The sequence below is a fragment of the Poecile atricapillus genome, chromosome 3 (assembly GCF_030490865.1).
Source record: "Poecile atricapillus isolate bPoeAtr1 chromosome 3, bPoeAtr1.hap1, whole genome shotgun sequence".
NCBI lineage: Eukaryota > Metazoa > Chordata > Aves > Passeriformes > Paridae > Poecile > Poecile atricapillus.
In genome coordinates, this window is record NC_081251.1 from 32,981,632 (window position 1) to 32,994,185 (window position 12,554).

At 38.0% G+C, this 12,554-nt stretch overlaps 1 protein-coding gene across 2 annotated transcripts in view; it reads right to left on the reverse strand.

Moving 5' to 3' along the window:
- PHIP (pleckstrin homology domain interacting protein) overlaps nucleotides 1-12,554 on the reverse strand; it is a 105,741-nt gene that overhangs the window by 74,540 nt on the left and 18,647 nt on the right. For both annotated transcript variants that reach the window (XM_058835165.1, XM_058835164.1), the window contains 3 exons: nucleotides 9,479-9,639; nucleotides 4,211-4,432; nucleotides 3,532-3,632 (listed from right to left, as the gene is read on the reverse strand). In XM_058835165.1, the coding sequence (XP_058691148.1) occupies nucleotides 3,532-3,632; nucleotides 4,211-4,432; nucleotides 9,479-9,639 (484 nt within the window). The remainder of the gene's footprint in view (nucleotides 1-3,531; nucleotides 3,633-4,210; nucleotides 4,433-9,478; nucleotides 9,640-12,554) is intronic.

Here is a 12,554-nt window from a genome sequence, read left to right on the forward strand (position 1 = left end):
TAGTGAAAAAGGTTCAGTATATTCTGATGTATGACCAGCCCCTTTAACACCAAGTGCCTTCTGCATAAGAAAGCAAAGGTGAAGTATCCCTCACACTGATGATAATTGAGAAATCAGTGTCTTGTCCAAAATCGGAATGTCAAAATTAGCATGTGTTTTTCTTGGGTTTTTTCCCCTCTTTTTAAAATCATGGGAGAATAGATAGATAAGAAAAAAAGCAGTACACCAAGCTCCTCTATTCAAATCTGTGAGACGATTCTGCTGCCTTGCTCATATGGTCTGTCAGTAACAGCTTAACACTGGAAATTTGTGATGCAAACAGGTGGCAGAAGGAAAAAGAAAACTCAGTGTCTTCCTCAGAAAAGATATATAAGCATATATTTCAACTAATTTAACTGTGATGTGCCAATCAGTTGTAATAATTCTCCCTTAAACTTCAATGAAGCACATGATTCTTCAATTTCTGATGAGGCAGACTTTCTCACTCCTCCCTACTATAAAATGATGCAGGATCCAACTCCTGTGTTTACTATCACCACCCAGAATAGTAAAAGACTAAATCCAGCATAAGACTCAATTGCCTAAATTTTCAATTGTTTTCCCGTCTTGTTCGAGCTACATTCTGTGAATTCCTTGCCTGCAGCAACAGCCAGCCTTCCTGTTTGGAAACTGAATTAATCTACCTGGAATGTTACTGCTTTTAGACATCCATGGTAGCTTCCTGGTTATAAATCTCTTCAAGGAAAGAAGAGGAGCACACAGGTGCTCCTATAATACTAAAAAACATGCATCCACACTAGTCACAGAATCATGTGAACAAGGTTTCTCACTTTCCTTTGAACATGAGAATTTTGTGGTCAGCTGTGCCAATGTCTCTTTCTTCCTATGACACTAAATCTATTGTAATGTGTCCTTTTGCAGTTCATCAAAACAGAGGTGCCACCAATATCTCTGGAGTGGGCCATACATCTGACCCAAACACAGAATATGCCTCAATTAACAAGGTTATAAAAAAATAGGAGACCAAGAAGGGAAGTGCTTTCTTTCGGACATACTATTAATTAAATACTATTAACTGCAGAGTTGTTGGCAAAGCTGAGTTAAAAGATTTTTGCAATCTGAGAATGAAACAAAATAAACATTTGCAGAGATAAGAAAAAAAAAACAGAAAATACAACTCAGTGTAATTAAGACCAAAACTGATTGTTTTTAATTTGAGAGCACACTGAACACAATGTCAACTCTGCCTTTCCTGTATTCCATTAAAAAGTTCAGCAAGGTACTAATGGCACTGCCAATCATCCTGAAATGACAATTAACAACATGATCATCATGAGGTTGGCTGCCCACTACCATGTGATTCAAGTAGTGTTGAGTACAAAAAACAGGGGTGGGATATATAGATTTTATTTTTTCTTTTAAGAAGCTAAAATTTCAAGACTTCACCACCCATCCCCACTTAAAGCATTGGATAATTGAATAACCCACTATCACCTCTGATAGCAATTGTGTTCCTGTAAAGCAGGCTACAGTCAAGTTCAGGAGGAACATGAAGTCAAGATTTAAGCATGTTACAGCGTCTTTCATCTGAACTACTGAACTACTCAGAACTCCTGGTCTTGTTTGAAAGCTCCAAATTTCCCCTTCCTGGAGTGGGAGTTGTATTAGAACCAAGATACACGGCAGCAAGCTCAGAGGCTGAACAACCATGGTAAGAGATCTTACTGTCCCTGCCAGCTTTCCTCCTCTTTAGAAATACTGAACAGAAGCAAGCCTGTATTTTTTCCTACACGGATAAATGGAAAGACAAACTCCCCAACTCACCAACAATATTCTCTTCCAGATGGCCTACACATCAGAAAGCTAGTAGAAAAATTCCCATCTCAAAATTTCATCTGCACTCTTGTTAAGCAACACGAGTCACTGGTGTGACTTAGATTACCGAACCACTTCCTTGCAGTGCTGCACAAGACAGCCAAATGGATCTGTTTTCTCTATGCCCCTGTCTAATCACATCTGTTGAAATGACTTCTACATGAAAGCATTCCTCAAATATCTTTTATTCCTATAATATTTGTTGAGCACATCTCACTAAAAATTTTTATTCTACAATTATATATCACCATGGCAAGGAATTAGTTGAGAATCCCCTGCCATAACTAGCACTAATTTTCTCCCTAAGTTTTATCTCAAGACAAATCCCATCCAACTCCATGATTCATTCAAACTTTCATCATTTCTAAGCATTCACCTCCCACCTTATATATTGTAAGCTACCTAATTCTCAAGGATTCTCTGTTTTTTAATGACAGAATTGGTTTCAAAAATCAATTCCACAGACTAAAACTTTACTTAGGAAAAGGAGAAGAAAGAAGAGAAAGACAAAAGACAAAAACATGTGGGCTCAAAAGGTTTACCAATCAGACAGATTAAGATTTCATCTTGTCAACAAGAACTCAGAGTTAGGAAGCCTTAAGAAAAATAAACCGGTGGCAACCCCTTTGCTTCACACAAAAATAAGCGTATCTCCTCCTGTCCTCAGTAAAAAGGGGAGTCTTAATTTGATTACAGCATGCACTAAGCAGCAGAATAGTAACAACCTGAGACGCAGCTTCATTTAAAGCACCAAAAGACAAAACAAAACACTGAGAGAACATCAAATTAGTTAAGGCCCAAACCACTCGAAAAATACCCATGGCAAGTGTGCCTGCAAGCTCGGCATAACCTCAGCACACTGCAAGAAAAAGATTCTAGCAGCAATTACCAAAACTACAAGGAAATTGGACTTATCTGTGAGGTGCATATATCCATAAAAACACATCCCACTATCAAAGCTAAATCACTAATGATTACTAAAACAATCATTTCCAATTTTAAGTTATGGGTTTTAGGGATAAAGGAAAATAAATAACAAAGACCATTTGAAAGCTGCCAAGCCAGTTGATTTTAAAAAACTATATACAAAAGTCCTGACAACATTTTTAGTATCTTTGAAGGCAGAAATTTCAGGCACAACTTCAGCCATCGCCACACAGCTGTTCAAGACTTCTGCCTTCTGCCATGTTACAGCCAAGAGCAACTATGAAAGGGTAATATAGGTAAGGAAAGAACAAACATCAAAAATATCCTATCCTGATTTATACTAGGACATTATTATCTCCTTTAAAAGTGGATTTTGCAATCTAAATTGCAGTAACTTTAACAACATAATTTTCATTTCATTTGAAATCGTGATGGCACCAGAAAAATGGAGTGCCAACTTTGACATTATATTAAACAAAAAAACCCAAATGTAGATTCATTTTTTTAATTTACAGATATACATTATCACCCCACAAAATGCTGTATTATAAACTTAGTTTTTAAAAAATAAGCAAGCAAGCTATAACTACATGAGAAATAGATCATACCCAACAATCACATACCGAAATAGTCAATGACAAGCTTGGTTTAGTCAAATTTTTTCTCCATATTTGTACATCATTCTTAATTACATAAACAGAAGCAGCAATAAATAAAATAGCAACTAACTTTATTTTAAGGGTGCCAGCATCCCACAGCCAAAAGCATATAGTTCCATCTGCCCCGGTTGAAGATAAGTATCTTTTTGAGCCACTGCATAGTGGAGAGAACTGGAAAAATGGGAAAGAAAAAAGAAAAGTTCTCCTGTTAATCTGTTCCACATGTGCTAATAAGTTTGACAATTCATCTCACAAAAAAAAAAAAAAAAAAAAAGGATATTAAAAAAAAAAAAATCCATGCTTAAGGGAAACAGATTGGAGTGAACATCAAAATAACAAAATGCTGCTCCATCACTCCCTCCAGAAAAACACTTCTGGGTTACTTCCCAAAGTACTCCAGGTTCCTCCTCCCTCCCCACCATCCAAGTTGCACAACAGAATGTAACTCTAAACAAAAACAAACCAAAGTACACCCAGTGACAGCAGTTTTTACTCAATTCACCTGTGCTCAGAATCACAGCCTGCAAAGGAATGGTACTTCAAAACAGAACTGCCCACATGTGTCATGCAATTTTTTTGAACAAGGAGTATGTCTGGGATTCTTCAAAGTTCAGGCATTTTGACAATAAACGTGTTTTTTCACAATGTATACAATGAAAATGCCTTCTCACTTCAAGCTTAGTTGCCAGGCATGCATTTTTATTACACTGCATGTTCTCATGACTCATTTTTGCAAAGCCAAAACCTACCTGCAATGACGTTATAGATGCACTGTGGCCCTGCAGGACTGCTAAGGGTGCACAAGTTCGAAGGCACCAAACTCGGATCATTTTATCACAGCTTCCAGCAGCTATCATGGTGTTTTCATAGTTTACTGCCATATCAGATATTTCAGCTGCATGCCCTCTCAGGGTAGCCAACAACCTTCCATCATCAGTTGCCCAGATTTTTACAAGGCAATCATCTGATCCCTAGAAGTAAGGTAGAAATAATTCCAACCATGCCATTGGCTATTTTGATGCTAGAGTTAGCACAGTGAAGTGAAAAACAGAACTAGTGACATGCAGATATTCCCACTCATGCTTTTAACAGTTTTCCACACTGCATTCAAAACACACGTTTACATTAATTCTCAACAGTATATACAAATCATGATGCATTTATAATACAGATCACAAATCCTACAGCAAGTTGGTTTATGCTTCAGTAAGACACTTTTTCCAAAAATCCAGCACAAACTGAAGAAGCTGTTGCAATATATTAAAATAAAGATTTACATTAAATGTGAAAGTGAATTATAAACTGGTACAGTCTGTCATTTATACTCACATATGTTCCTTATCTTCCTAGTTTCATCATCATACTTACCACAAGTTAGTATGAACAGCTATTCCATTATTAGGTCAAACTACTACAAACCTTCTTAAATATTCATGTTAAACACCAAAATGACCACTCTTTCTCAACAAACTCAAGAGTTTTCATCTACATATTCATACTTAATTCAAGTTTTGCTAGTCTTCCCACACTATTCTAACAGCTACTTGCCCATGTACAACAAATTCCCAGCCCTAATAAAAAATTCAGAACTCATTCCTTACTCATTTTTTATAGCATTTCTGTGCCTTCCTGAAAGTCTGAGCATCTACACCACACCATGGCTCAATACCATGACATTTGAACACAGCACACACAAAAGACAGACAGGGCTTACTGTAAACATTTAATTCCATTACTTAGGTTCAGAAGCAATACAAAGTTGGGTTTAACATCCAGAGCCCTGATCTGCTACTGGACACACACAGGTGCTACAACAAGTTACAATATGACACCACCCTTATAAAATTTCACCAGTTTTTCCTATTCCATCTGCTTACAATGACTGCACATCTGTCTCTGTAATCTAGCACTTACACTGTAACGACAGCAGAAGGCATGCCAATACTATCATCTATCTTTTATAAAATAGGACCAGGTCTCCTAGGCAAAGGAAATAGCTACAAAAACTTGTTTGTAATTATATTTTTTGCCTTTTGGGTGAGAAGAGCAATGATACAGTCTATACTATTTCTACCTATGCATAAAACTTCCATGCTGAGATTCTGTGGAACATATTTGCCTCATCTAACTGCCAGACCAGGGAACACAACCACAGTAAGTTACAGCAATGAGCAGAGGACAAAATCACAGAATTGTTGAGGTGAAAAGATACTTTGGTCTAGTCCAAACTCCGTGCTCAAGTAGGGTCAGCTAGAACATCATGCTGTTTCCACCACTCCAGAACACCAAGTTTTGTTGTCTTCTGGGCATTTACTGAAGGCACCCTCTTGTTCTGTCACCCAGGTTATTAAATGAAGCATGAGAGAATACCAGTCTCAGTACCAAACCCTGTGGTACAACCTCTGGTGACTGGCCTCCAGCCGAACCTTGTGCTATTAATCACAATCCTTCAAATCTGAAAATATCCTCAACTGACAGTCTCACAGTCCACACATCTAACCTGCACATCATCAGTTTGTCAGTAAGGATGCTATAATTATCCAAAAGATAGTATCTGCTGATGTGGTTCTGTTATCATATGAGACTCTAGAGTATGAAGAAGCTTGTATATCCTTCTCAAAATGCAGTCACCAATAAACCCAAGAAGCTGAGACAGAAGGGCATGTGCACTTGTTGGTGTGTAAAACTGCAAGAGCCTCACTGCTTAAGGGAGACCTGAAAGTAAGAGGAGGGAATGGCAGACCCAAAACTACCAAACACTAGAAAAAGGCAGAAATCAGTCACAAAGACGTAAAATGGTCAGAAAGGAAAAAAAATTAAAAATAGTTGTGACACCTAACACCACCTAGAGGGTCCCCAGAGGTCTTCTTAGTAACAGCAAATCAAGGAAAGAAGATCAACATAAACCAGGCCTGCTCCCTGCCAGCTGGCTATAGTGTCACTATAGAGGTGAATGTTGTACATCTCCACTGCAAAGAAAAAATACTGCCACCCAATTCTCAACAATGAAAATGAGGGCAGGGGAGGAGGGAGGCAGGGGGAAAGAAAAAAACAAGAAAAAAACTAAGGTAAAACTGCAAATTCTTTAGCACCTTGGCAAGACTTCAATATTACAGTTCAAATAAATTAATGTGTTTCTATCTGATCTGAATGAGACAATCCCCAGCTCTTAAAATACTGCTGCAATTCTACTAGCAAGGGCATTTGGCTTACACAACAGCTCATGTTTCCAAGGTTATATCCACAACTGCTACAAATTATGTATCTATTAAAAAGCATCTGTCAAAAGTGAATCCTAAAACAACTTCAGCACCGAGAGAGAACTGATGACTGCATTACCAAGGTATGGAGTAAAATTGGTTCATTTTCCTACCATTACACACATTCCTACATTACAAACTGCCAAGCAGCACACAGATTAATCTTGGGTTGGAAATCATACATAGACTATTACACAATGCTGTTTATTATTCCCTAGAAAGAATAATGTCAGCAGAGACAGGAAAATAAAGGTGGGGAGAAAAGGAGGTTTTTGCAGTCAGAAATCTAAGTAGTGCAGGAACTAAACACAGTATTTGTTTGTATTACCCTGTATGGGTTCTGCAAGACACTTTTCAGTAGAACCAGAATACAAAGTCTCAACAGGCTGCAGGGAGGTAGCTGCCTCACCACAGTCTTCCCCCCACAGGCTGCAGGGGAATCTCTATACCTGAAACACCTCCTCCTCTTCCTTCTTTACACATGATAGTCTGCAGGGCTGTTTCTCTCCTGTATTGTCACTTCTCTCTCCCAACTGCAGCTGCCCTGGGATTTTTCTCCTCCTTAAATACATTATCCCGTTGGCACTACCTCCATCACTGATGTGCTGAGCCTTGGCCAGCAGTGGGTTTGTGTTGGAGCTGGCTGGCATTGTTTCTGTTGGACATGGAGGAAGCTTCTGGCTACTTCTGACAGAAGCCCCCCTCCCAGTACCACAACTTTGCTACATGAACACAAACACCAACTAAGGTAGTGGGAAAAAAGTATACTATCATATTTCCACTGTCTTCAAGCAAAATAGAAGTAACATCTTTCTAGCAAGGACAACATCTCCCAGCTGAGTATGACTGAAAAATGTGCTGGAACACCTTATTTTTCCTTTTAATTTGAAACAGAACATGAACAAAGCTTGAATTTAGAGGCTTTCAATCCTTCAGATGTCAGGTGGAACAGGAAACAATTATGATGCAGCTTCTAGGACCAATTATAAATCTAAAACAACTTATCTAACTAACATCACACTGAAGACTGTGGAGTAAAAATGTAAGGCAAGAACAATTCCCTACTGATGCATGCAAAACTTACATACCACATTAGAGACTTTGGAAGTTGTAGTGGTCTAGATTAAAAAGAACTGGCACCACTTCATTATACAGACGCAGTCACAACTCAACAGTTCATGACTGTTTATCCACTGACTATATGAGGCCAGCTACAGCAACTAGGATTTTACTGAAATGTGGGACACAACCATTTGCCTACAACCACTTAAACATCTACACAGAGAATACTGGATTTACATAAAAGTGCAGAGTTAAGAAGTTCAGTCCCAAGCTTCCCACAATAAAAATTCAGCAACCACAATTAATATCTATGGCCACTTTATTCAACATCTGAAGTAATCATGATCTAAACAGGAAACTCTCTTTCAAGCTATTAGACCAGGACACTAGTCAGCAAAGGAATGCCAGCAAAACTCTGGGGTTGCAGAAACATACTGTCCCTCTCCACTTCCCATTTCATTTCAGGTTGTTCTACTTTTCTCTTAAAAAAAACTGCTGTTACAGCCAAGAGAATTTTCTCATAAAATCCTTAATGCATTCTGCCATGTAACTTACAGAATAAACCCACAACACAGAGCCCATTTCCTGATGAGTAAATCACATATAAACCAGAATACATAAGATTTTAATGCCTGTGATTTAGCTTGCTGATGAAAAGAAAACAGATATGAAATTGAGTCTCTTCTATGCCTGAAGTAACAAGTGAACAAATAAACAGCCTGTTCAAAACACTGCAAGGTATCCCACTCCTTCAACCACGTATCTCCCCGTGTGACAAAGCAAGATGTATGTGAGCAAGAGGGCAAATTACATTTACAACTGCCATGAAAGAACTTTAGAAGTTAGGACTGAAAGGCAAAATAGGAAACCTGAACTGTACTTCTATCAGCATTGTTCAAACTATCTGACACGAGGTTAAAAGGACATAATCAAGCTCCTGAATCCACACAGGTATTAATTACATCCAGTGTTTGTAGGAAGGCAATCAATGCATCCAAAGCATCCTGGACTGGCATGAAGTGCGTTTATGAAATCTTTGTCTCTACTTAAACTGACCACTTACCAGGAAATCTAAATATTACACTACACTTAAATATTACACTATGTGGTTTTATAAATCACATCCCTTGGGAAACATACAATTTCAGTACTGATTTCAAATATCTGTCTAGTTTTTATGACTTAACAACAACAACAAAAAACAAATAGTTAAAAATACTAAAACACTATCATTTTTAAAAAGTTCCAAGGATTCCATAAAGACAATTTGTTGTGAACCAACATTTGTTACAACACAGCATGTGATTGTTGTCTCTAAGACTTCTTAACCAAAATTCTGTGGTGGCAGCTCCTTGTCTTGCTTATGTTTTTGCTAGAGAAAACAAAGCCAGAAGAAAGAACCTACACAGGGTAAATCATTTCCACTGAAAATAAACAGTTTTCTCAATGAACAACACAGATCAGCAACCACCATCACACCTAGTGTTCAGATACATATGCCAAAATTATTTTAGCGTGTAAACCAGCATGGACATAAAAAGCAAATATGAGAGGAACAGTAGTAAAGGACTTATTCTGTTTTTCATTCATAATCAGTGTATCTATCTCATATTCATGTCTTGCAAAGAATTAGGTGACATATTACGTGTACTCAAAAATGAAAAAAAACTACAAAAATAAAGATTTTGTACTCACAGTAAATATTCGCCTGCCAGTCCGATCAAAAGTTACACAGTATACAGAAGATAAGTGTCCTAATATTCGTTTGTGCATCTTCATATGCTGATAGACTGCAGTTGGAACAAGACGTTCAAGTCTGTATTTTCCATTTAGTTTTCTTGAAAACAGGGTATCCACTATCAAATGGGTAAAGAAAAAAGAAGAGACAGACTTATATTGCGTTCAGAAGCTAAAATAGTTGACAAGGATGGAAAATTTCATCTCAACACTGGACCACTCGTACATATGAACAGCTTACTATAGTAATTATCTCATTTTGCCCTCATTAAAGAAAAGTACATACAAAAGTAGCCTATGATATAGACATGGATAAAGTATTGAACTGCAAGGCATAGTACAAAGATGCAATACAACTTCCAACTTTAAGTGCCCAATTTCAGGAGTACTGAGGCAGCTTCCATGAAGCAGTAACCTATCTCAAATATATTAAGTGTAAAAGCTTCTACATAACTATTAACTGAAGGTCAGCACACATTCAAATCTTCTCCAAGGCAACGTGCTTCTTGAGGTCTACTCAAACATTTATCCCCCACTTGTAAGACCATTCATTTTTTAAGAATCCTGCTACCCACTACTACTAAACAAACACACACAAAACCACCAAATGAAAATTTACAAATTAATTTACCAAAACTTACAGAAATTTCTGATTTTGACTAACAAAACTTTGTTTCAAAGAACGTGGTGATATTTTTCAAGTTTAAAAGCTAACAAGTTCCAGGAGCAAGAATTCACTTTAACAAAATTGACATCTTCCATCAAGAATATCAGTGAAGAAAATACAGCTCACTGTAATTAATTTTAAGCTGCTATTCATGCAATAATAAAGCAACAGTATAAGACTTCTCTGCATAGATACATAAACATTAGTCATACTCCATATCCTCATCAGACCAAAGAATGGCAAGGGCAATACATTTTATATTCTACAGAACTGTGACAAGGCAAGTAATGTAACATTAACACACAAAATGGTGTTGGAAGATTTAAAGCAAATTTGGAAGGGACCACAATTAGTCATCCAATATAATCTCCCTGCTCAAGCAGTGTCATCCTAGAGCATGTGGCACAGGACTGCATCTAGACAATTCTTGAATGTCTCCACAACCTCTCTGGGCAACTTGTTCCAGTGCACAGTCACCCATACATGGAAAAAGTTCTTCCTCATATTCAGGTGGAACTTTCTGTGCATCAGTTTCTGACTGTTCCCTCTTGTCCTATTGCTCAGCACCACTGAGAAGAGTTTGGTTTCTTTCTCTTGACACTCTCCCTTCTGATACCAGCAGACATCGATATGGTCACCTCTCAGTTGTTGCTTCTCAAGGATGAGCAGGCCCAGCTCTCTCTGCCTGTTCTATTTATCTCAGGGAGAGACACTCCAGTGTCTTACCATCCTCATAGCCCTCCACTGGACCCACTCCAAGACCTCCATGCCCCTCTTGTGCTGAAGAGCCCAGAACTGGACGCAGCACTCCAGACTGACCTCATCTGGGCTGAGTAGATCACTTCCCTTGACCTGCTGGAAATGGTCTTCCTATGGCATCCCCAAAAACCACTGGCCTTCTTGGCCACAAGGGCACTGCTGGCTCATGGACAACTTGCTCCCTAGTATTAACTGGAAAGAGCTACAAACCCCTCACACCACTCAAGTTTGACCCAGACCAATATAACAGTGATATAAGCTAGCACGGGTCGAACTACATCAGATATGCCAATTTTTATAGTGGGATTGTAGCAACTCTGTTAGAACCACAAGCTTCTTGTGTATTAGCCAAGTACATTAGCCTTAGGCCCTAGTTCAAGGAAGTTTTTCTAGTTCAAGAAGCTCAGTGAAGAAGTGGAATTATTAGCTGTAGAGCAAAGCACTTTTAGTCAAGGAGCAATTGTTGTCTTAAGGCTCTGCTATATCTTCACCCTTCCCTCATACCAGAAAAAGATGCAGTTGCATTTGCTTTATGCCAAAGTTTTCCCTTGCCAGCAGTCTACTGCAGAATAGCAGGAAACCAAGATCAGTTCAGGCACAAGACAAATCTAGTTGTGGTATCTGACAAATCATCCTACATTTAAAAAAAAAAACCTCAACCAAAAAAAACCACACAAAAAAAGACACCAAACAAGTATACACAAACAAACAGAATAAAGGTCTTTGTCCCAACAAAGTGAGTTTACACAATAATCTCAACATACACAGAAATTACCTTTTGTCTGCTTTTAATGTAAGATGGATGTGGTTGATGGATATCTCAGTGCCTTCAAATGAAACCATAGTTCACAAAGAGTGAAAAAAGCTTAACTAAAAGTTTAATTTGTAGAGATGCGTCAATGAAACAAAACTGCAGGGAGACTCATTAAGATAAAACAACAAATGACTTTACACAAGCATGTAATTTTTAATATACACCTGAATTTATAAAACACTTCTGAAGTACTTGAGATCAAGTTTGAAGGGGTTTATGGGAGTGGGTTGTTTGGTTTTGGGGGGTTTTTGGCAACACTGAAGAAGCTGAGTTTAGCAGAACACAAGCCAGTATTTCTAAGAATGGTCTCACTGATGCCAACCACCAACAGGCAGCTTGCTACTAGCTCACATATCCCTGGGAAACTCAACAAGTGAAACACCGCGTGTTCAGGAACAATCAACCTACTGGAAGAAATAAAAGGTAATACTGTGACCCTGGAAACAAGAATACTGGAATCTGTCTTACTCTTTAGCCTTGATCAAAACTTAAAATGTGCAAAAATACCAAAACTTGTTAAAAATAAAACTAAGTGAATTAAAAAGCCATTTTATAACACACATTCTCTGGGAAGAATTTTCTTTACCAAGTTCATGCAAATATCAGAGGGGAGGGCAAGAATCAATCTCCCACAGGTTTGAAGACTAGCCATAAGTACATAACTTTTAAGACTTCCCAAACTGGGGGGTATCTTTTGGTTATTTAAAACAGAATTCTCACATCCACCATTGTTTTTCAATAGTCCTTTCATTTAAATACCTTTATCTTTACTCTTATCAACTTTGCCAAGTGCC